General features: G+C 42.3%; 1 protein-coding gene across 1 annotated transcript; it reads right to left on the bottom strand.

Annotated features, from left to right (window-relative positions):
- Nucleotides 1-8,522: 8,522 nt before the first annotated feature.
- Nucleotides 8,523-11,432, bottom strand: LOC140856939 (alpha carbonic anhydrase 7-like). Its single transcript, XM_073255143.1, has 6 exons — nucleotides 11,346-11,432; nucleotides 10,868-10,974; nucleotides 10,207-10,309; nucleotides 9,952-10,119; nucleotides 9,800-9,853; nucleotides 8,523-8,775 (listed from the first exon to the last, which is right to left on the bottom strand). The coding sequence occupies exons 1-6, from the start codon at nucleotides 11,346-11,348 to the stop codon at nucleotides 8,674-8,676; spliced, it is 537 nt and encodes a 178-aa protein (XP_073111244.1). The 5' UTR covers nucleotides 11,349-11,432; the 3' UTR covers nucleotides 8,523-8,673.
- Between the last annotated feature and the right edge of the window lie 15,211 nt (nucleotides 11,433-26,643).

The following is a 26,643-nucleotide window of genomic DNA, read 5'->3' as shown; positions in this document are numbered from 1 at the left end:
ACTTCAAGGGAATACCCTCTGACAGGAGAAGAGCTTCGACAGGACACTGTCGTTGGAGGACAAGAGCGCCGTGACTCAAATTAATGCCAGAAGATAAAAAGAAGGAAAAGGATACAAAAAAAAGAGAGGGGGGGACCCTCCGTAAAGACAAATCGGCTTCATTGATCAAATAAATTTCAAGTACAAGGGAACAAGGAAAAAATCACCACAAAGAAAAAAATACAAAACTAGAGGTTCCGGACCTCTGGGTAGAAGTAGAGGGGGTCGGCATCCCCGGAAGATCGTCAGCGATGGCCACGGCAGTCGACGAGGTTCCGACTGGAAGAGGATCGGCGGCAACTTCGGATGGTCCGGCTTCATCATCAGACGCCTCATTCAGGAAGCTGAGATCCAATTCGAAAAACCTCCCAGCCACCTTCTCTTGGCAGAGCTCAAACCCCTTGATGAAGGCGTCCTGGCCGAACTGGACCTTTAGATCCTCCATCTCGAAGGAGGTTTTAAACTCTTCCACTGCTTGACCCTTTACCTCCGAAACTAGAGATGGAATCCGCGCCTTCAGCTCAGAAACCTGCTCCTTCAGCTCGAAAACCTGCACCCTCAATGCGGAGACCTCGGCCTCAGCCTTTCCTCTCTCCTCCTCCAAGGCAGTCCTCAGATCGGACGAGGTTTGTCCCTCCTTTTTCAGCACCTCCTGAAGGCTCAAGACCTCGGCGATCTTCTCCTCAAGGCAGGTGGCCCTAGCTAGGCAACCTTCTTCTGCCCAGCTACCTCCCTCTTGGCGATCTTCACCACCTCGACGTTGGTGACGAGCTGATGCCCAATCTGCAAGAAAGGTCGGGGAGTCGATATGAGGGCTGAAGAATAAGCTGAAGAAGCAGGAAGGAGGAAAAAGGTGAGTTAGCCTACTTCGAGGAAAGATCCCAGAGAGTCCCAGACCCGTAGCTCGAGATCAGCAAGGATGATCCTCTCGACGACCTCAGGCAAGATGCACCCTTCGACCAGCCTCTTAATTAAATCTCTGTTGTTGAAGGAATTTTCCTCCAGGTCTTCCTTGGAGCCGCCGACCCCCTCGGCGGCAGCCCTGCGACTGCGGCTTCTCCAGACTAAGGTCTTCTTTCTCTTCCTCCCTTCGGCCCCCGACGCCCCCTCGGGACGAACCTCCGAAATGGGACCCTCGGTCGGGGGGCTCTGTGAAAGGGTTTGGAGGACTTCAGGTTCGACATCGGAGGGGACTTCAACGGTGACGGACGTCGGAGCAGGCACGGTCGAGTTTGTCCCCTCTGTCCTGGCTTTCTTCACCGACCTCGAGGTTGAGGCGTCCTTTCTCTTGTGGGTCTTGAGACCCTGGGCTAACCTCCGAGCCACGCTTGCATCCATGTCTGCGATAAAAGAAGATCAGTATGGCTTCGAGATGGAATAAGAAGAAGGAGAAGTACCAAAAAAAAAAAAAGAGAGAGAAGGGGAAGAAGAAGAGAAAAAAAAAAGAAACAAAAAAGGGAGAGATACCGGCAGGGTTAAGGGGGCTCAAGCAAACATTGAACAAAAGTTGTTCCCTCAAAAGTTCGGGGAGGAGGGGGGCTCGATAGGCCTCGAGCTTTTTTGAGGTCTCGAGGTCGTTCCTTTCCAGGCTAGAGGCCCGACGGGCGGAATCCCTCAGAGAACCCTAAGGGGGTAACCCTAGCTCTAAGGTTGGGCATCGGACATAGAAGAACCTCTCCTTCCAGTTATGGACAGAAGAGGGGGCGCCTTTCAGCAACCCCTTTCTACCGAACTGGAAGAGAAGTACCACCAATCCCTTGTCGAGGGATGGCGTTTGAAAGTGTAGAAGTTCCTAAACAAAGAAAGAGTCGGCCAAACTTCGGCTAAACTACAAAGGGAAAGAAACCCTATAAAAAATCTAAAGGAGTTCGGCACGACGGAAGCTAGAGAAATATTCAGAAAATGAAAGAGAGCAACAACAAAGGGCGGCAGCGGGAGCCAAAGTCCGGCATGGAAGGCCTCTTGGTACAGACAGAAACGACCGGAAGGAGGGGCGCTAGCCCGAGAAGCTCCAGCTCGTACTCCGGAGGAACTCTATACTGAATTCTTATCAGTGAGAGTTCATCCAGAGTCAAGAAGTCGGAGATGGTGTTCGGTGCAAAGGCCGAACAAGGTTCGGTCCTAGCTACGGATTTGTCTACGGTACCAGTACTATGGAGAACTGGGGCTAACGAACTCCTAGAACTGCTAGGAGAGAAGATATCAGAGGATATTTTGGATCAAATGGAAGCCACAAAAATCTCAGAAAATTAGAAAAAATAGCAGGCAGGCCCCCGAGAAAGCTAAATAAACAGAATACGAAGAAGAAAGGATGAAAAAATGATAGAAAGTTCTAGAACTAACCTAGATCGACCCCAGAAGCATAGGGGAACGGCGAGAACGATGGAGGTCGACTCGAAAATGCCTAAGGCCGGAAAGGATGCTAGAGGAAACTGGAGCTCTTGGGGAAGAAGAGGGGAACCGAGAGATTCTCTCAAGCAAAGTGAAACTCATGAAGGAGGAGAACATGTTTAAATAGACCCCAGGATCCGACGCACTTATGATTGCGGATCTCCGCTGGCCGATCTGCATTCGCCGCGTGTCCCACCCATCTTGACAGACTGTTAGAAACGGCAGACGGCTGACAAAGTCATTATTATGTCGTACCTAGAGCCACATCCTAGTGAGAATTTCAAAAAGAAGAAATCTTTTTCGAAAAGGCTCCAGTACCAGCGTGCCGAACGTCAAATATCTGGCAACCGTCAAGCACGGAAGTCGAGGAGGACAGCTTCGGCCGTGAAAACTTCTCTGTACTTCCTTCATTCGTAACTCAAACTCGAAAGTAGGGGGACTGATGTTGGATATAAAATCTCCCCCAGTCGAAGTTTGTAAAGGACCGATCCTTCCAGGGCTCTTCCGGCTTCCGACCTTGTGCGTGGCGCCTCTCCGAACCTCCTCGATCATCCGAACTTCTCCGATAATGAACTTCTGCATTCATCCATCGGGCCGCCCCGAAGGCCCTCTGGGACTCACTGTCTACCAGCCTTCTACAGCAACCAACCCCTTGAGTTTCTACCCTGAACTTCTTTCGGGCTTCGCCAGCATCCGAGCTTCTCCGACAACGTGATTTCTACGGTGACCAGACTCCACCTGAGTTTCTACAATGGTCGACCGCCCCCCGGATCCTAATCGAGCTCCCATAAGAGCCGAACTTCTACTACGAGCGATGTACTCTGAGCTCCTACCGCAGGCTGGCTATCCCAGACGTCTACTGTAAGCAAATTTCATTCAAGCCTCTACTATAAATAAATTTCTTCTGAACTTTCATTACAGGTAGACTTCAACCGAGCTACTCCATAGCTAGTGGATTCTGGATGAACTACTACGACGAGACACCACTCCGAGCTTCCACGACAACTGGTCCTTGCCCGAGCTCCTGCAATGGACGGTCCCCTCTCGACCTCTCGCGAGAACAAGATCCCGTCCGAACTTTTCCAGTGGATGGATTCCAGACGAGCTTCTATAACGGACGAGCTCCAGCAGCTGGGTCTCTGTGATAGTCGATCGCCTCCGATGTCTGTCGAGCCTCCCCAGCGCTATCCGAAGTCCATCGCCGATCGATCTCCTACCAGACTCCCCATAAAATCGGACTTCCCCGACGGACGATCTTCGGATGAGCCTCCACATCAGATAAATCCCAGATGAACTTCTCCGGACTCCGTTAATAGAAAATCTCCATCCGAGCTCCTACAGCAGGCGACTCCCGCCTGAAACGTCGGCGACCTCGGAACATCCAAGCCTCTCCCAGAACGACGATGTGAAGAGCCATTCTGCTCCATCAGGCATCCCAACCGAGCTTCAACCGACGGATCCGAACTCTCTGACAAGCCACGACAAGAGCCGCCACCCTGCTCCACTCTCTGCAATGGATTTCACGCAGCTCCACCACTCTCTGACAAGCCACGACAAGAGCCGCCACCCTGCTCCACTCTCTGCAACGAATTCCACGCAGCTCCACCACTCTCTGGCAAGTCACGACAACAGACACCACTCCACCCCCCGCAACAAGCTCCACGTGGCCCTGAACGACCCCTGACACCACTACTCTCCGTAACAAACTCCACGCAGCCCAGAACGGTCCACTACCAGACGGTTACAGACGTCGCTGTCGATCAGTTGCGCCCTCCATCTATAAATATGGACCCCCAGATATGTTCTTATCTATGCTCTAAACTCTATCTCGAAATTCTGCAAAAATTTTCGTTCGAACACTCCATTTCTGTTGAAGCAGAGTACTGACTTGAGCGTCGGAGGGTCTTGCCGGAGCACTCCCAACTCCGGTTAAGATTTTTTTTGCAGGTCCCGGCGGCGGCCGCGATCATCCCAGCTCCAGCTTCTCCGACTTCGACGGAATTCTGCACCAACACTTATATTAATAACAAAGAATTTGGTGAAGATTGGGCTGGTTAGTTAAGTGAGTTGGTAGGTCAAAGAAGGCGCACTAAATTTATTCGAAAAAAAAAAAAGGGGGGCGCACCAAAACTTTCTTTTTTCTGGTCTATTTTTACAATAGAACTTGTATTGATCATTTCATTTTCTTCATAAAAGTGGTGCTGACCTTGGTCACGATTCTTCACCAAAAAATAAAAAAAATGACTGAAGCCCATCAAGCTCCATCATTGAGAAAATGAAATAAAATTAAAAATGGAGACTACTTGACCTTCTGACAATCTGCAGATGGAGACTCCTGGCCACCATTTTAAATCTCATTTTTTTATTAAGAAAATTGGACATCATTTTCAGGGGCTTTCAAACTTGGTTCACTCGCAGATACTCACTCTGACTAGGGTAACTGTTGCCTGTTAGGGCTTGTGCAAATGTTCTCGTCCAAACTGTGATAACCTTGAGAAAGGTGGAATCCGTATATAATATCCGTTTTGAGATCCGTATAGTTATATAGAAAAAGACCGGTATACTTTAAAACCCGTGTCAGATGTGATCGAATGATTGATGCTACGAAAAAATTCAATCATTCTTTCACGCGAAAGATATAACTCACCATCAATATCTCTCTCTCTCTCTCCATAATATATATATATATATATATATATATATATATATATATATATATATAATTTATTTATTTATTTATTTATACGGCTTCTTAGTTGCATCAAACAAATTTACAGACCTTCTACCTCCTTAAAAAGAGTTGTCAGGTCAGGAGGTTTTGGATTTGAATGCTCATGTTCGTCCCATCTAAATCGCATAAGGGAATAACAATTGGATCAGATTGGATTAAAAAATCATCAACTCAAAGGCAATCTATTTATATAACTACTTCGTTGCATCAAACAAGTTTATAGACTTTTTATCTTTTTAAGAAGAGTTGTCAGGTTAGAAGGCTTTGGGCTTGAATACCTATATTCGTACCACATAAATCTCATATAAGGATGATAATTGGATCAGATCAGATTAAAAAATTATTAATTTAAATTCAATCTATTTATTAAATAGATTAAAAATTCAGACATGAATCTGATTTATTTATTAAATAGATAATCCAATTGATCCGATTTATTTATTCCATTTATTAAACTGATCAAATTAAATTAAATAGGTTAAATAAATTTTTTAACAGATTAAATGGATTAAACGGATTAAATAGATCAGAAATAGATTGAGTAAGTTTTAAACATATTAAACAGATCTTAAATAGATTTAATAGATTAAATAAATTAAATAGATTATTTGAATCAATTTAAATTGAATATTAAATAAATTAAATAGATTAGATGTTTGACATTCAAATCCAATCTAAATATTAAACGGATTAAATGGATTGATTATTTATGATTCAAATCTATTTAGTTTATGGTGAACCGAATACATATCGAATTGGTTGTTCGGATTATATTTTGTCAGTCTTGATCTCATGACTATAAATATCTAATAATAAATATTTATTATTATATATCTAAATCTTACTGATTTTAATGTGGGTACGGCACATTGAAGAGATAAATCTCGACCTTGAAAGGACCTTTGGGACCCTATCACTCCTTAGGAATTAATTAAGTTCCATATCATTCCATTTGAAAATAATGATGATGATGTCCTGATGATAATGATAAGCGGTATTATAGTATGTGAAAAGATATTTAGTTAAATGAAGCCATTATGTTTGTTATTCTTCTTCGCTATTTCTGCAAAAATATCTGCTCAAAGGCTAGAGTTAGCAAATGTCATTACATCCATTATAATGATTAAGAATAGTAAACATAGCAGCTATTGTGAACCTACGATAGGATGCTTACTCTACTAGAAGATTGGGAGGACTCAATTTTACTGCCGCCTAAAATAGTAAAAGAATAAAATGAAAGAACTATTTGGGTATGGAAAGAAGGGAGGGGAAGGAGAGGATGGAGGACTGGTGACGATGAAGAGAGATGATATTAAAATTGAGAGATTTTTTCAAAAAATATATAATCATGAGATTTGGGTTGGAGAGTGTTAGGCTGATATAGGCCTACATAAATGGGCAGCCCAGTCTAGGAGTCCAGCAAGAATGCAGTCCAATACTGTTAGATTCTCCAAATAGGCCTCAAATCTAATTAATTTAGAATGCAGTCCAATACTGTTAGATTCTTCATACAGACCTCTATTCTTTGTGCACCACGTGCGGTGTAGGCGCACGGTGATTGGATCGTCCAGGTCAAGGGATGGGCCCTCTGTGTGTGTGGCAATCACTGCATGCAATGCAGCTCGTTCTACGCGGTGCAATAAGAATTTCGCATTTAGACATACATTCTAAAATGATAAAGCAAGGATTCATTTTGTTTTGATAGAAAACTCTACAGCAATTTTGTTCATCTATCACACTCTTTAAGTCTCGATATAAGATCGAAGATGCAGTAGATCAAACATGTGCAATGCATGCTTAAAAAAAAATTATTAAAAAAAAGTTTTAAGGATTAGAGGATACGGGAGGTAAAATACATGGATTAGATGAACACTTTATATCTTTTTCTTAATTTTAAAAAGAGTTCAAGAAGTTGGTAAACGTGTACGGCAATTGATAAAGATTTTTTGAAAAAATAGAATTTTGAGAAATTGCTTAGATAAGAGAAAAAAAAGACTATCAATTAATGGAATCACCATAATGACATAACTAAATTTTTCATCATTTTTTAATGTATATTCATGAAGAGAGGAGTTAAGAGTATTCTGATCACAAAATTAGACAGGCAAAATCAAAAAACTCTCTCGTTTGATAATCGTATATATGTAAATATTTTAAATATTCTTTTTCCCACTTTTAGTTGAAAATTCTCAGCTATTAAATCTTCTATAGTTTAACATCTCCTTCAAAGTCACTAGTTCCACATTAGAAGGATTTTTTTTTTTTGTTAAAACGTTAGAAGGATTAATACAAGATGCATTTATGGTAGATTCTCCAGCAAGTGGACCCTAACAAGGACCACATGCCTCTTACCCCACACGCACTCATGTGCACCGACTCAGTCCGCTGCACCGTCCATGTCATGCGGATTGCTACTTATTTCTATGTGTATAAGACATCATGTCATTGATCATAGGGGGAGATGCAGCAAAGGGATCCATGGTACAATGGTTGCCGTAAGTCACCCTTCCAGCGTGAGGATGTTAAATGAGGGGCCAAGGAGCTAATTATCACCGAGGGCCCGCTTTTTTGAGAATAAAAAATTATCAATGAACTTATATTTTTTAAATAATATTTAAATAAAAAAATAATTTATATAAATTTATTATCCATATTATTTTGTATTACTAATTTTCTGAATAAGATGCTAAGATTTATTCATATTTTTTATAATACCTTTTACTATATAAATATTATTATATATAATAATATAATATGATATATTATATTATATTAATATATTATATTATTATATTTTTATATATTATTATATTATTATAATATACTATAATATTACATTATATTAATATCTTATACTAATATAATATATCTTATTATATATAATAATATAATATATTATATTATTATATATAATATAATACTATAATATTATATTATAATATAATATGATATATTATAATATAATATAATATGTTATACTATAATATAATATATTATTATATTATTATAAGATTAAAGATATATTATGAATGAATTAACAAGATTATTTTTTTGATTGATAAAAAATGATTTAGCTACTTTCGAGATAAATAAGATTTTTTTTTATTTAATGATAAATGCTATCAATGAAGAAGTAACTTATCCATCTTGAAAAGTATGAGAATAGAAATGAGTGGTCAATAAAAAAGTTAATCAATTTTTTTATTATATTTATCCATAAAAAAATAAGTCCTGAATTGTTCCATTCGAAGAAGGGGCAGAGGTGTCACGTTTTACTCCTTGGAGGATAACTTTTGTATTGACAGAAGACATCATATTGTTTGTTTATTTAGTAATTCATATGAACTGCAAAGAGCATCCATTCTTCAAACTAATTACCTCTTCCCATCGGATAAATTAGTAAATAGCAAATTATCATTATCTTCTATCGGACAAGTAATTGTTTATTTATTGGCATGGTTAAAAGATATACAAGATAATAAACAACAAAAATGGGGCACTAGATCATTTGATTAATGAGGAAAACGTTGATCACTTTCATGAATCCTTGGAGTATAAAACTGGATCTCACGTTGATTGATTGGTTGGATTGGCCTCGCATTATTCTCTGCACTCTGAAATTGGGAAAAAATGATGATTATACACAAAGGCAGAAGTCCTAGAAAAAAGAAAGGAAAAATGGCAGATATTTTATTATAAACAAAACTGCAGCCCATGTCAAATATTGTATGCGGTACTTATCCATCAAGTCTAATGTAATCCTACGTATGTATAAGAGGGCTACAAAAGTGAATACTAATAAAAGAACCAATATCATGCTCTAGATAAAAATAAACTCGATGAACCATGTCAATTACTGTCTGGAAGCACAAATTAGGCAAAACAAAGTTTCTCATGTCCTCATCACATCAATTTTGCCTCTCTTGGTGTATCTGAGAGAGAGAGAGAGAGAGAACTAATTTCTACTATAAAAACAAATATTACAAATAATAATGAGAAAACACTAAATGAACTCTGATCTTCAAAACATAAAATTCATGTGCTTATATCCCCAAAACAAGTAAACTAGATGGCAAGCAGGTATGGCAGATAATTACTGAAAATGTTTGAAATTGATCATAGGAACAGATAATCCCCTAGAGGATTATCTTATCTTTGGAGGAGGGCCACCACTCTTATGTATTTTATGTAACCCATTTATAATGATATTCGTTGCAAAATTAGTGTTCTGGTTTTCATGATGTTTATCCACATATTCTAATTTGTTTTCATGATTAGGTAGAGCAACCCCTTATCTAGAAACCTCTTGCAAGAAAGTATCAAAGAATCATCATAGCATGTTTGGTTGCTAGAAATGAGAGGTCAAATGACTGCTGTTGCCCCTTTGCAGATGTTTGCATTTTGTTGTAAGTGCAGTACTTTGGAAAACTCTATCCCACCCTCCAACTAGTTAAAGGCAACAGAAGGCATTCACTATAGTTACAGTTAATCCCAGATATAACTGTTGTAAATAGAAATACTGAAATCCAACCTGTATAAAGCTTCAAATAGTAAACATTAATATTTGTAGCAAGCATATAAGCCCTACTTAATCATATGCTCTTTACTGCTATTATATAAAGCAGCATGGTAACTTACATCATGCACAGCCTCCCTTAGCAACCTCACTTGTTCTCTTGAAACAGTTCTGACCTATAACTCACAATAAATTATTCAGAACTACAATTATATTTCATGAGAAGTTAAGCTTCGAGAATTTGTATGGTAACAGATTTAAGGAGATTAATTACCTTCTTAGTAATTGTCCATACAACACCTTGAGTGCAAGGTGGGGTTGTCAAAGAGCCCATGTACCTATAATACTTCCTACTCCCTATCTTTACGTGCCTTGGGTCGACGATTCCTACATTTGTCTCCTTTTCCTCGGTGTCTGCAACTTCTTTGATGTGTTCCATTAACTGTAAAAAAAGAAGAGAATGAGCACTATATGTTATGTTAACATGAAAGGATACCACTAACCGTAGAGGAACTCGAAGAAGGAATACTTCTGAAAGAAATGTGTCCGGCCGGCCCGTTTTATAGATGATACCCACTACCGCAATTTTTTCATCAGAGCTCTCGTGAACCATGTGAATCTCAAGGTCAAATCTGCAAACAGTTTACAGGTATTCACTCTTTGCAAGTACTATGAAAAAGGTACTCTGTTCAAATGGGAACATAGATTTGGTTATTTTCTAATCTGTTAGCGACATAATTTGATTTGAAATTTTGGCTTCTTATATTCTTGAAAAAATAATTTCCATTCGAGATATCTTTGGATGTGAGATATGTTTAGCTGCAGGGGAATTACATTAATATATATATATATATATATATATATATATATATATATATATATATATATATATATATATATAGAGAGATGCAAAAATAAAATTTCAAAGTTACCAATTTTGTCAGTTTGCTGCTGAGAAAACAAAATATAATACTTTTTTTTCTAAGAGATATTTTCCATGCTTTTGTTCTCGGAACCAAATGTGGCGGTAATGAAATTAAGATGGACAGGCAACATATAGTTGACAAATTTAAGTTTATATAAAAAAGTAGAAGCTTTTGTGGATGAAGCAGATGCTACAATTCGATCATGTTTTCTAGAACCAAAAAGGTGGAGTTGGAGATATGGTTTAAGTGAGTGTAGAGAGAGACCTCTTGCCATCAATAGTGTGTTCTGAGGGAGAGTGCCAATGACATTGTTTAAGCTGGTACTCGGTTCCATTGATGCGAATCCACCCTCCTCCTTCCACCCATTCCAACTAACTCCATACAGCACATTTTATTATCAAAATATGCAACACAAAATAAAGCCTATTCCAGTTATATCCTTAAAAGGTTTGTCAAAAGTAAAACTCAAAGTTAAAAAAAAAAATAATAATTTAGACTAATAAGCGACTAAATGAGTACAAAAGAATCTCTATATAAAAAATCACAAGCTCAACTCGATTATTTCTATGGTTTTATGCTCTTTATTTATTCAGAAATACCATATAGCCATTTTATTGCTCATTCCTTTGATGCTTCCTTTACAATGGAATATTATGAAAATAAACAAACTCAAAATAGGAAAATGGAAGATTTATTATGGTGATATAATTGGTTGCAACCAAGCAAGTATAAAAGGCCGTACCATTATGTCATGGCCGCGATTCTTAAGCGTTGCATTTGAGGCCTTGTAGTTCCTCTTCAGCCTCCCCAATCCGGGCAAAATCTTCACCCTCTCCGGACAAATATAATAAAATATTATATTATATTATATTTTAAAAATTAAATTAATAATATATATATGTATATATATTTGGTTTAACTTATAGGTCTTCGAGTAGAATATTTTGCTACTTATACTCAACTCAAAAAATTATTCAAGATTGACATGACTTCGATAATAGTCGAGTCAATTCAAAAAATTATTCAAGCCATTCAAAATCAACATGAGGTCGATAATAATCAGGTCAAATTTGAACTTGTAGAGGTGAGCTCGAGTACCTTGTAAGTTACTTGGCTAATTTATATCTCAAATTCTTATACGGATGACTAGTCAATATTTAATAATTTTATTGACTAAACTCTATTTTGATTCTCATATAATAGTAAATAATTTTTTTAAAAAAATAGTTTTTAACTTTATTTAGGATTATATATACCGATCAAATTTTTTCGGCTCTGAAAATAAAACCTCAACAATAAGAGATATTTTTAAAATTTCAAAAAAAATTGAAAATAGTTGGTATTTATTTATTTTTTATTTGATTAAAACTATTAAACAAGGAAGGGATGACTATAGTTTTGATAGATTAATGAAGGTTAAATGCCTATATGGATAAAATTATGCAAATGCGTTGGTTATAATTACTTAGAAATCAAACAATATCCAATAACTTTGCTAACTAAACTAGTTGGCACCATCAAGTTTATAATACATGCTCAAAGGCAATCACTTAGAAAATGTTACCCTAAGGAATAAATCCCATCGACCTCCTTGCCTTGGTTGTTGCTAAATTACATCTAATCCATTCTATGCCTCACTGCCACCGAACCTTAAATATGCTTGCCATGTTATTGGCTGCAGGAAATCAATTTCCTTCAATGCTTATAATCATTTTGATCAAATAAGGCAACAATTATCCATGCCAAGAGCTTATCAAGCATCTTTCAGAGATTGAACATGAAAACTCCTCCACTGTGAAGAGATCCATCCAGATTTCTAATTCTCAGATCCCAGTGCACTCACTGCACATTACAAAACCTCTACTCCTTACGTGGAGGGTATGACCAATAGGCAACATATATTTGTATGTGCGTTGTTGGTGCAAAAATCCACCTGCGTCGGAGAAGCTGGAGTCGAGGGAGTCGCGGTCGCCGCTGGGACCTGCACAAGAAGTCTAAACCGGAGTTGGGGTTGCTCCGGCAAGACTCTCCGACGCTTAAGTCAGTTCTCTGCCTCAACAAGAATGGAGTGCTCGAACAAAAATTTTAGCAGAGTTTTGGGATAGAAAATAGAACTTAGAGAATAACGTATCTGGGGTCCCCCTTTTATAGGCGGAGGGGGCAACAGACTGATAGCGATGTCCGTAACCGTCTGGCAGTGGGCTGCCCAGGGTCAGGAGGAGTTTATTGCGAAGAGTAGTGGAGTGGGATCGTGACCGTCACCGGGACATGCCACGTGGAGTCTGTTGCGGAGAGTGGAGCGGCATCTGTTGTCGCGACTTGCCAGAGGGTGGAAGAACCGCGTGGTATCCGTCGCAGGAAGTGGAATAGAATCGTGGCCATTATTGTGATTTGCCAGGGAGTGATGGAGCCGCGCAGAATCTGTCGCAGGAAGTGGAGCAGAGTCGTGGCCGTTACTGCGGCCTGCCAGAGAGTGATGGAGCCGCACAGAATCTGTTGCAGGGAGTGGAGCAGAGTCGTGGCCGTTACTGCGGCCTGCCAGGGGGTCCAGGCCTGTCGGTCGAAGTTCGGCTGGAGTGTCTGGTGGAGAGAGGTGGCTTGCTACCCGTCTGAGAGGAGCTCGGAGTCCGGCTCCCGTAGGAGTCCGGACGAAGTCTTCCTTCAATCGAAGTCGGGGACGAGGTCCGGCTCCAGTGGGAGTCCGGATGGAGTCTTCCCGCAGCCGGAGTCGGAGACGAGATCTGGCTCCCGTAGGAGTCCGGGTGAAGTCTACCTGCAATTAAAGTCAGGGGCGAAGTCTGGCTCCCTTAGGAGTCCGGACGAAGTTTACCAGCAGTTGAGGTCGGGGACGGAGCCCGACTCACATAGGAGTCCGGACGAAGCCTTCCAGCAGTTGAGGTCGGGGACGAAGTCCGACTCCCGTAGGAGTCCGGATGAAGTCTTCCTGCGGCTGGAGTCGGAGACGAGATCTGACTCCCGCAGGAGTCCGGGTGAAGTCTACCTACAATTAAAGTCAGGGGCGAAGTCCGGCTCCCTTAGGAGTCCGGACGAAGTTTACTAGCAATTGAGGTCGGGGACGGAGCCCGGCTCCCGTAGGAGTAGCCTTCCAGCAGTCGAGGTCGGGGACGAGGTCCGGCTCCCGTGGGAGTCCGGACGGAGTCTTCCTGCGGTCGGAGTCAGAGATGAGATCTGGCTCCCGTAGGAGTCCGAGCGAAGTCTACCTGCAATTAAAGTCAGGGGCGAAGTCCGGCTCCCTTAGGAGTCCGGACGAAGTTTACCAGCAGTTGAGGTCGGGGACGGAGCCCGGCTCCCGTAGGAGTCTGGGCGAAGCCTTTCAGCAATTGAGGTCGGGGACGAAGTCCGGCTCCCGTAGGAGTCCGGACGAAGTCTTCCAGCGGTCGGAGTCGGAGACGAGATCTGGCTCCTGCAGGAGTCCGGGTGAAGTCTACCTGCAATTAAAGTCATGGACGAAGTCCGGCTCCCTTAGGAGTCCAAACGAAGTTTACCTGCAATCAGAGTCAAGGGCGAAGTCTGGCTCCCGTAGGAGTCCGGACGAAGTCTTCCAGCAGTTGAAGTCGGGGACGAAGTCCGGCTCCTATAGGAGTCCGGACGAAGTCTTCCAGCAGTTGAAGTCGGGGACGGAGCCCGGCTCCCATAGGAGTCTGGGCGAAGCCTTCCAGCAGTTGAGGTCGGGGACGAAGTCCGGACGAAGTCTTCCTGCGGTCGGAGTCGGAGATGAGATCTGGCTCCTGCAGGAGTCCGAGTGAAGTCTACCTGCAATTAAAGTCAGGGACGAAGTCCGGCTCCCTTAGGAGTCCGGACGAAGTTTACCTGCAATCAGAGTCGGGGGCGAAGTCCGGCTCCCGTAGGAGTCCGGACGAAGTCTTCCAGCAGTTGAAGTCAGGGACGAAGTCCGGCTCTCGTAGGAGTCCGGATGAAGTCTTCCAGCAGTTGAAGTCGGGGACGGAGCCCGGCTCCCAGCAGTTGAAGTCATGGACGAAGTCCGGCTCTCGTAGGAGTCCAGATGAAGTCTTCCAGCAGTTGAAGTTGGGGACGGAGCCTGGCTCCCATAGGAGTCCGGGCGAAGACTTCCAGCAGTTGAGGTCGGGGACGAAGTCCGGCTCCCGTAGGAGTCCGGACGAAGTCTTCCTGGGCCGGAGTCGGAGACGAGATCTGGCTCCCACAGGAGTCCGGATGAAGTCTACCTGCAATTAAAGTCAGGGGCGAAGTCCGGCTCCCTTAGGAGTCCGGACGAAGTTTGCCAGCAGTTAAAGTCAGGGGACGAAGTTCGGCTCCCGTAGGAGTCCGGACGAAGTCTTCCAGCAGGTGGCCGACCATCGCCGAACTTGGGTGGAATCCGCCCGTCGTGGTGAGTCCGATCGACGTTGGTGGGGGTTCATCTGTCGGCAGAACTTGGGAATGTTGCGGAGGCTCGGCCGCCAGAGAGGTTCGGCGAGGTGCCGTCGGAGGTCTGACGTCAGTAGAATCCCTGGAGGGTCACCCCTATCACGAACTTCGGCTGGGAGGTATTTTATACCCAACATGCGTCATCACCTAACTAATCCTTGACATGTTTTCCTCGATGGCTTGTAACACTTCAAACGAAAATTATTATAGCAAAATTGGCGGAGCCTATAAAATCTCATGATTGGAACTCAGTGCAAAAATTAATCTAGGTCTAGCTAGATGAGCATAGGCTCAATTTGAACCCCTTAAGTGTTCAGACCAACTCCATTTATGGGGGAAGAAAAAGGCAAAACTGTATCCTATACATGCAAAAACTTCAAGATTGTTTGGTTGCTTGCAGTTGGTAGGATACAAATTGTGGTTGGCTGCAATTGAATTTGTTGATGCCCAAAACAAGTGTGTAGATGCCTGTCAATGTAATTGCAAGCTACAATTCAACCACAATTTTTTTTTTTTTTTAAAAGGCTCCAGGACTTCTAATTAGAACTATGCTAAAATTCGTCCTAGTTCAACTGTAAGAGGTCTTGTGATTGGGAAAGTTCTTTGGAAGATGTCATCTCACTATTCCAGTTGCTTCAGTTCTCCTTCTCCATGATATCCTTACAATTAGAAATAATAATATTATTATAATATTATTGTTATATTATGTTATTAATATAATTGATAGTTTTATATTATTAATAAAGTACTATTATATCATTATAGTAGTAGGAAAGCTAATCTAATCATAATATTATCAACTATTATGACAATACTAGTATAATTGATGATATTATAGTCCATATATTATTATAATTATTATTATATTTACATGTATTAACTAATATATAAAAATTATATTGCAATATATATGATAATTAATATGTGTATCTATTACAATATCAAATTATTATACATTTATATAATTGCTATCATAGTTATTCTTACAGTAATCCTATAATAATCTCTAATAACATTTTTCTATTATCACTATTTAAATAATATGATTAATATTATACTATAATAGAAAATATGAAAAGTCACTGTTCCTTGGGGAGTAGTTGTACTAGTCCAATTTCAAGGTAATCTTTTCCACATCAAATGACCAAATAGTTGTAATTGTATTTCAATTTTCGATCATAAACAACCAAAAAAGATCTCTTATAACTATAATTCCAATTGTTGGCAATTGAATTGCATGCAATTAAATTGCAGGCAACCTAGCAACGTCTAAACTCAATAGATTCATTTTAAAAATTTTTAGTTTTTTATAAATACCTTTGCAAATATGGCTTATTACATATTTTTCTTTGAAAATTATTATTTTGCATTTGCGGCTTTTACAACAATACCCTCAAGTTAGTTTTTTTGACTAACAATTTCAATAATTAACTTTTAAGGTGCATAATGATTTTATTACCCTTTGATATTAATACCCTTAAAATATTTATGCAAAAAAACAGAACGTTATCATATAAATTGAGTATTAAAATTTTCAACTACATTAAGGCATAAGGGCAATAGTATTATTTTATATTTAAAGTAGATATTTACTAACATTATTACTCAAAAAATAATAGGAGGATACTATTAGAAAACTATAATATTATGAGATGCACATATGCAAATAATGATCTTTGAAGGATAAAAAGTAACAGATTTGATTCCAGTCGAATTGTCTCAATAGGTGAGATGAGAATAAGGATAGAAAGGTTGATATTTTCTTTACAGTCTCAAAAGAAAAAAAAGATAAATATATAATAAGCTATATATATATATATATATGTATATATATATGTATCCATATATATATATATATATATATATACATACACATATATGGGTAAGATTTTTTTTCAATATTTCTTATACATATTACTAACCATCTTTTGCTAACCAATATTTCTTTCTACTGTAGAAGGGATTGAGTAAAAATTTGGATCTTGGCATGGCATTCCCACTTTACATCAAAAAAAGATATGGCATTTCTATAATTTTTCTTTTAAAAAAATATACAATAGAGAAAGGAGGATCAAAACTAAATTAAAAGAAAGCTAACTGGTCCGTAAAACAAAGCTGATCCAAATTCAAATTCACCTCTTTAGAATCAACTTTCTGGATGGTCCCAATGTATTAACTATTTTGGATTTATCTCACAAGGCCATGATAGAAGGAATGCATGTCATGATAGGTGCAGAAAAAGAATCTAACGATGACGACAATGATAATAATAATAATAATAACAATAATAATAATCTCATAAGGATATGATAGGAGGAATGCACATCATGATAGATGCAGAAAAGGAATCTAACTTGATGATGATGATAATAATAATAATAATAATAATAATAATAATAATAATAATAATAATAATAATAATAATAATAATAATAATAATAATAATAATAAAATTAATGAAGTTTGCACTAGCGGTTGGCATGTGGCATTGACTTTGGCCAAATATTCTGGTTGTCCATTCCTCTTTCTGCAGCTGATCTTAGACTTGCATACAATTCACCATACAACGTACACTAGGTCTGAAATCAAAGTATTCTCACGTGGGTGGTGGTTGCCAGTATCTAGCAAAAACCCTCTCCTCAATAACAATTCTAATTGTAGCCTGTAACCAAGCTCTTATTAAGACCTATGGGCATGGACTAACCCTGACCCTACCTGAATACAATCTAAACCTGGAAGCCTATTGTTAGGTTCAGGTCCAAAAATAAACATATTGAAATTTTTTAATCTAGTTCTGGATCTTGATTTTGGTCTAGTTATATGTTATGGGATTTGCATTTATGACTGGCTAATTTATCCTATGTATAATATACATTTTATACTAAAAATGATTTCTACCTTAAAGGCTCACATATTTATCCCATATAATGCACACTCAATAACCATACTAATGTATAACATAAATAATGCATTTTTCATACTCAACCTACTCCTGGCTTGACCTTCAGGCTTACTAATTACCCATATATAATAAAAAATTCTACCTATAGATTATCTAATTTATCCCATATATAATATATATCTCATAGTCATATTTCTATATAAAACTGTGCTAGATTTTTCTTCAAATACGACCTGGAGTGAGATCTTCATTATCTAAATGAAGTGGAACTTATCTTTTAAAATTGATTTATTAATTAAAAAATCAACAAGTATGAAAAATTTTAAATACTGGATCCACATCCAGCATGTTCCCTGGGTGGATAGAGTTTGGATTTAAAAAATTGTGCGCCTATGCTTGTGCATCCAGCTCTTGGCTGATAGCATCGCTGCTCGTGTCATATTGTAATCCGTACATGTGTCCTTTGTTTCTAGCTGCGGATGGACCGTGGAACTCAAAAGTCAAATACAGCAACCGCATCTAATAGACTTGACAAAAGCAATGTTCCATTTTCGATTTCACACCTTACAAGCTGCCAAAAAAAGCATCAAGAAACTTGTTATCAAGGTCCTTCACGCATTTTTTTTTGCGCCCAATAAGCTGGAAATAGCTCAGCTCTGGAACAAATGGAGTGCTTTGGAGGGCAGGTTCCATTATTCCAAACAGCCGGTGGTTCTTTTAGCTATGCGTGGGTCTTAGCTGAGGATAACCGAGAAAAAGGAAGTTGCAACAAAAATATTTTCCTATTGCATATGTGGATTGATGATGTACCATAGTATTTAGAGGCGCCGGGATGATCATACATGTCTGTGGTCTCAACGACTAAGAAAGAGCAAAACCTCATTATTGTTGTTACCTGAAATTTAGTAAAACAATTTTCCCCGTAAGATGTAATTTAAAAATAGTTTTACGCCAACACTGAAAAGTAATTACCAAATTGATTAAAGATTTATTGGCCAGTTGTGGATTTTACTTCTTTTGCATTTATTAGATTTTTTTCATTGCAAGTTATTATGATATTTGGTATTTATGAAGACTATTTCATTTAGTTGTATTTATACTTGATCCAACTGGAAGTGTGTTAGTACTTGTTGGGCTGTTGGCTCATCTTTTATTTCTTTTATAGTTTTCAGATGTTAAGAAATAGCTTGGAGGAGATGTGGAGCTATGAACAAGAAAGTTACGAGCAAGAAGTTGTCTTCTTTTCCTTAAATAAATTATTTTGTTTGACATTTAATCGAGACTGAAATAAATACAGGTTTTGTAATGTAAACTTTTATTAATTTTAGAATTCTTCTAAGTATTTTAGCTTTACTAAACTTAATATATGAGATAATGTAATGACCCGGTCTTTGATCACTCGGAACTTCTCCTGCACAAATCTGAAAGCTGAAAAAAAAAAATCAAACCTCATGCACGGTGCACATGAGGCAGGGGTGGTAGTCTTCCTCTTCTCCAAGTGGAAGTCTTCCTCTTCTCTAATTATGATGGGAAAAAAGGGATTCTAGTGTTTGAAACTTGAATTAAATCCCTAGAATCCATCTACAAAAGGATGCCCTCTTTCTCCTTCAAGCTCTATCACTGAATCTTTGAGAATTTTCTTTGATTTCTCAACATCTTTTTCATATATATTTTTTGTAGATTTTCCACCGAATGGATCATTCAATCTCTTTCATTTGGCATCGTCAGACCTAGGTAATTGGGCTACTCTTCCCTCACTTTCCTTCTCCAGCCTTGCAATTGCTGCCGTCGCATGGATTTAGACCGGCAAGCCTCCAGTTTGGGTATGACAGGGCTCCTCTATTTCAAGACCTTTTTATCTATTTTGCTTCACCGACTTTCATTGGTCATGGTCGTTGATGGAGTCACAGCTTCATCGCCACCAAGAGCCATCGTAGGTAGCCTGCCCCAGATCTTCTACTGCCACCATTGGGAGAAGAGAAGCGGGGAGGGTGTCCCCTATTTTGGAGAAGAAAAGAAGAGAGGTGTTGCTCTCTCTCTCTCTCTTCCCTCCTTTCTCTCTCTTCTCTCTTCTTTCTTTCTCATCTTTTCTTTCTCTTTATCTCTTCCTTCCATCTCTCTGTTCTCTCTACATGGCTTATTGGACCCAATTGAGGGTCCAAGATTTTTAATTTGTGGACCTTGGATTGATTCGGTGAAGGATTTTGGATCAAAATTACAGGAGATACCATCTTATTGACTCATATCCCAATTTTGTTGGCTATCCATAGATCTATTATCTGCAATCTCTAACTTATTATTCTTGCCCTAATTAGACCATTTGTTTATTGAGATGAAGAATTTGATTATACCATTCTGATTGATAAAAATCACTAGATGCTCGTACCAGTTAGCCTTATCCTTATTATATCTATTTTCTTTCATGATTAGTATTTATTTTATATTGAGATGCGATTGGACAAGAAATGCCGAGCAAGAGATTCTAGCTCTAGTTCATCAATCAATATAAAGTCCTAATTTCTTAATTGATTATTTAATTTTGAAATAGAAATGATAGAAAATTAGATTTAAGATTAATTTGAATATTAGAATATTAAAATTAAGTTACTAATAATAATTTATTATTTTCTTATGCTGATGATTAGTCAAAGATGAGCTTGAATTATATGGATTGATCGGACATGTTAGGTATGGCCTAGTATAAACAATTATGAATGAGTTGTCATCAATAGAGATAAGAATCTATATATATAATCACCATCATATATAATATTTGTACCATTGGATTTGTATAGTTATTTTTGTATCGTTAGATTCGAATTGATGGATTTGTCTTGTTTGAAATGCTATTATTTCTATATGATTTTTCAATAATAATACATTGTGTATCGACTATTTATGTGCATTAGTGATTAATGATATGTGGTGTTGAGCATAAAATACCCTCGGCCGAAGTTCTTGGCAGGGTCGACCCTCGCGAGTCTCTTCCGACTTTCGACAACTGTTGGTGAACTCCCGTCACTCCGTCCACAATTTCTGCAGCAAAGAAGACTCCGCCCGGGCTCCTACGGGAGCCGGACTCCGTCCACCACTTCTGCTGCAAGGAAGACTCCGCCCGGGCTCCTACAGGAGCCGGGCTCCGTCCACCACTTCTGCTGCAAGGAAGACTCCGCCGGGCTCCTACGGGAGCGGGCTCCGTCGGCCACTTCTGCAGCAAGGAAGACTCCGCCCGGACTCCTACGGGAGACGGACTCCGTCCACAACTTCTGCAGCAAGGAAGACTCCGCCCGGACTCCTACGGGAGCCGGACTCCGTCCACAATTTCTGCGGCAAGGAAGACTCCGTCCGGACTCCTACGGGAGCCGGGCTCCGTCCACCACTTCTGCAGCAAGGGAGACTCCGCCCGGACTCCTACGGGAGCAGGGCTTCGTCCACGACTCCGACCGCAAGGAAGACTCCGCCCGGACTCCTACGGGAGCCGGGCTCCGTCCACCACTTCTGCAGCAAGGAAGACTCCGCCCGGACTCCTACGGGAGCCGGACTCCGTCCACCACTTCTGCAGCAAGGGAGACTCCGCCCGGACTCCTACAGGAGCCGGGCTCCATCCACCACTTCGCAGCAAGGGAGACTCCGCCCGGACTCCTACGGGAGCCGGGCTCCGTCCATGACTCCGACCGCAAGGAAGACTCCGCCCGGACTCCTACGGGAGTCGGGCTCCGTCCACCACTTCTGCAGCAAGGGAGACTCCGCCCGGACTCCTACGGGAGTCGGACTCCGTCCACGACTCCAAAGGAGACTCCGCCCAGACTCCTACGGGAGCCGGGCTCCGCCCACAACTTCAACCGCAAGGAGGACTCCGCCCGGACTCCTACGGGAGCCGGGCTCCGTCGCCAACTTCAACTGCTGGTAAACTCCGTCCGGACTCCTACGGGAGCCGGACTTCACACCTTACTTCAATTGCAGGAAGACTCCGCCTGGACTCCTACGGGAGCCGGGCTCCGTCCACGGCTGTGACTAAAGGAAGACTCCGTCCGAACTCCTACGAAAGCCAAATTTCGAGCTCCTCTTAGACAGATGGCTAGCTACCTCTCCTCGCCAGACACTCCGGCGGACTTCAGCCGACAGACCTTCGCCCCCTGGCGCGCTGCAGTAACAGCCGCGATTCTGCTCCACTCCCTGCGGCAGATTCCACGCGGCTCCATCACTTCTTGGCAGGCTGTAATAATGGCCACGACTCTGCTCCACTCCTTGCGGCAGATTCCACGCGGCTCCATCACTCCTTGGCAGGCCGTAATAATGGCCACGACTCTGCTCCACTCCCTGCGGCGGATTCTGTGCGAGTCCACCACTCCCTGACAAGTCACGACAGCGGATGCTACTCCACTCCCCGTAACTGATTCCACGTGGCGAGCCACGGCAATAGCCACGATGCCGCTCCACCACCCTCCGCAATAAATTTCTCCTGACTCTGGACGGCCCACGATCAGACGGTTTCAGACGTCGCCATCAATTTGTTGCCCCCTCCGTCTATAAAAGGGGAACCCCAGATACGTTATTCCATAAGCTCTCGTTTTACCTAGAAACTCTGCTAAAATTTCCATTCGAGCACTCCATTCTTGTTGAGGTAGAGAACTGACTTGAGCGTCGGAGGGTCTTGCCGGAGCAACCCCACCTCCAGTTTAGACTTCTTTTGCAGGTCCCGGTGGCGACCGCGACTCCCTCGACTCCAGCTTCTCCGGCGCAAGCGGATTTTTGCACCAACAGGATTGGCGCTAGAGGAAGGGTTTGTGTCTTCGCAGCATCCTTGTTCTTAAAGGAGCGCTCAACGGGACCGCCTCCGGTCATCTTCTCCGGCACCCACTCCTCCTTTCCCCCACTGGATCCTCGCTTGATGCCTTCTCGCGAAGCATCCGCACAGCTACCCACGGCCTCCTCAACCATATCTCAGACCCCGGTCTGCCTCTGGTTTCCCAGGCACCACATCCTCCGGCTATGGTCGCCGGCATGGAGTGGCCGGGTGATCGGCCTTCGACGGATTCCGCCAACACCGTCTCGGGGGGATCCCAGCAGGAAACAACCAACTTACCGGCTGTATCCCCCAAGCGGCAAAAGACTGAAGAGCCCATAACCTTTACCGAAGAAGATACTCAGGGAGTCCAATTCCCTCATAACGACGCGGTCGTAGTTTCCTTAAATATAGCAAATTACGACGTCCGTCGCATTCTTGTCGATAATGAAAGTTCGGCCGATATCTTGTTCTACGATGCCTTTTCAAGAATGTCATCCTTGACAGCCATCTGAGACCGATTAGCTCCCCTTTGGTAGGGTTTACCGGCGATGCCGTTCCGACGGAAGGAATAATAACTTTGACTGTGGCCGCAGGTCAATATCCAAGGCAATCCAGGGCCCTGGTGAATTTCTTGATGGTGAAGGCGCCATCAGCCTACAATGCAATCCTCGGCCGACCTAGCCTCAATACCCTCCGAGCCGTCGTATCGACCTACCATTTGAAGTAGAAGTTCCCCACCAACCAGGGGATCGGAGAGGTCCGGGGAGACCAAGCCCTGGCCAGACACTGCTACAATATAGCCTTGCAAAGAAGCGATCAATCTGACCCCTGTCCCGTCGATGGATTGGATGCTCGTGATGACATCACCGAAGAGAGGGGCACCCCAATCGAAGATCTGGTACCAATCCCTTTGAATGACGGGAACGCGGAGCATGTAGCGATGATCGGCTCCAACCTAGGGGAGGAGGTGCGGACGCGTCTCATTGATTTTCTACGAAGAAATGCAGACGTTTTCGCTTGGGTTCCAGCAGACATGCCGGGGATTGACACGAAAGTCATGGAGCATCATCTGGCCGTCGATCCAAAGCATCGACCGACGAAAGAAAAAATCCGAAGTCATACTCCGGAGAGGCAGAAGGCGATAGCCGAGGAAGTTGATAAGCTCCTCAAGGCCGGATTCATTAAGGAAGTCAATTATCCTGATTGGATTTCCAACGTTGTCCTGGTCAAAAAAGCAAACGGCAAGTGGAGGATGTGCATAGACTTCAAAAAGCTAAATAAGGCCTGTCCGAAGGATAGCTACCCCTTTCCAGAATCGATCAACTGGTGGACGCGACCTCGGGCCATGAGCTTCTCACCTTCATGGATGCGTTCTCCGGCTATAATCAAATTAGAATGGCACCGGAAGATGAAAAAAAGATAGCTTTCATCACTAATCGTGGCCTTTACTGTTACAGGGTCATGCCTTTCGGCCTCAAGAATGCGGGCGCAACCTACCAACGGTTGGTGAACAAAATCTTCAAGGAGCAGATCGGCCGTAACATGGAGGTCTATGTGGACGATATGCTCGTAAAAAGCAAATCTTTCAGAGATCATGTCGCCAACCTCGAGGAGACCTTCGACGCTCTCCAGAAATATAGAATGAAGCTGAACCCAACTAAATGCGCCTTCGGAGTAACCTTAAGAAAGTTCCTGGGCTTCATGGTATCAGGGCACGGGATCGAGGCCAATCTAGAGAAAATTCGCGCCATCCAAGAGATGGCCGTCCCAAAGTCGATAAAAGAGGTTCAGCGCCTCACGGAGAGGATAGCGGCCCTTAATCGCTTCGTCGCAAGGTCGGCCGAACGGTGATTGCCCTTCTTTCAAACCCTTAAGCAGCCGAAGAACTTCTGTTGGACCTCTGAGTGCCAACAGGCGTTCGAAGAATTAAGAAGCTACCTTGGCTCACCCCCACTGTTAGCAAAGCCTGAGCCTGGGGAGGAGCTATTTTTATACCTGGCGGTCTCTCCCATGGCCCTCGCGGCCGTCCTTGTCAAAGAAGAAGCGAAAGTCCAGCGGCCAATCTACTACGTTAGCCGCGCGTTGAGAGACGCCGAGATCAGGTACACCAAATTAGAAAAATTGATTTATGCCTTGTTGATTGCAGCATGGAGACTCCGACCCTACTTTCAAGGGCACACCGTGACGCTACTCACCAATCAACCGATCAAGGCGGTCTTGCACCGGGCGGACACCTCCGGGAGGATGGCGAAATGGGCAATCGAGCTCACAGAATTTGACATCAACTATCGACCCAGGCCAGCAGTGAAGGCCCAAATACTGGCAGATTTCATAGTAGAGTGTACCATCCCAGAGGAGGCTGAACCTGAACAAAGCAAAGTTGACGACCTGAAGTCCCAACCGAACTCCCCCGAAGAAGAGGCCGATCTCTCTGATCGCTTTTGGGCCCTCTATGTGGATGGATCTTCCAACATGTCGGGCGCAGGTGTAGGCCTGATCTTGGTCAGTCCGGAGGGAGTCATCACGGAATACGCTCTGCGTTTCGAGTTCTCCGCAACAAATAATGGAGCGGAATACGAAGCTCTGATCGCAGGACTAAGGATCGCCAAAGAGCTGGGAATAGGTCAGCTCCGGGTGCACAGTGACTCTCAACTAGTGGTGGGACAAGTCAGCGGGAGTTACGAAGTGCGGGAGGACAGTATGGCCAAATACCTTGAGAAGGTAAAGTAGCTCACCCTCGCCTTTAGCAGCTTCAACATTAGACAGATTCCAAGGTTGGAAAATACCAGGGCTGACCTTCTCTCCAAGTTGGCGACGTTGGCTCCGGCCGAATTGCCCAAAGGCGTTCTCTTTGAAGTTCTAAAGCACCCGAGTACAGAAGAATCACGGCCCGTGATGGAGATTGTCCACGAGCCCAGCTGGGTCGACCCACTGACAATCTATCTCAGAGATGGAGTTCTCCCCCAGGATGCGAAAGAAGCTCGGAAGCTCCGAAATCAAGCCTCCCGATACATCCTTTATGAGGGCAAATTGTACAAGAGATCATACTCCTTGTCCCTCTTAAAATATCTCCGACCCTCGGAAGCTGACTACGCCTTGTGGAAAGTACATAAAGGAATTTGCGGAAACCATTTAGGGGCTAGATCTTTATCCCACAAGTTGCTCCGCCAAGGATATTACTGGCCAACAATGCATCATGATTCGATTGAATATGTCAAAAAGTATGATCGATGCCAGAGATACGCCAACGTCCAGAGACAGCCTGCCACCGAGCTCACACCCTTGAGTGCCCCATGGCCTTTTGCACAATGGGGGATGGACATCCTTGGCCCCTTTCCCATGGCGTCTGGGCAAAGAAAGTTCCTCCTTGTAACGATCGACTACTTCACCAAATGGGTTGAAGCCGAACCACTAGCGAAAATCACAGAAGCAAAAGTGCAAGATTTCGTCTGGAAGTCGATCGTGTGTAGGTTCGGTCTGCCTAGAACCCTAATCACTGATAATGGACGGCAATTCGCGGGAGCAAAATTCATCGAATTTTGTGAAGATCTAAGCATCTCCCACAACTTCACATCAGTAGCCCATCCCCAGGCGAATGGCGAAGCTGAGGTGACTAATCGAACCCTTTTGCAGGGGATTAAGACAAGGCTCGAAAAAGCGAAGGAAACTTGGACGGACGAACTTTATCATGTGTTGTGGGCGTATCGAACTACCCAGAGGCTACCTACGGGGGAGACTCCCTTTGCTTTAGCCTTCGGTATGGAAGCCGTCATCCCAATCGAGCTTAAACTCCCGTCGGCACGAGTCGTGGCATTCGACGAACATCAAAATTCACAAAGTCTTAGAGCCAACCTCGACCTGCTGAAAGAAAGACGGGAGATAGCTCAGGTTCGAATGGCAGCCTACAGACAGAAAGTCGCTCGATATTACAATGCCCGGGTC

This window comes from Elaeis guineensis, chromosome 4 (genome assembly GCF_000442705.2).
Source record: "Elaeis guineensis isolate ETL-2024a chromosome 4, EG11, whole genome shotgun sequence".
In the NCBI taxonomy this organism is placed as follows: Eukaryota; Viridiplantae; Streptophyta; class Magnoliopsida; order Arecales; family Arecaceae; genus Elaeis; species Elaeis guineensis.
Note: the sequence above shows the minus strand (reverse complement) of the source record. Positions and strands in the feature narration are given on the sequence as shown.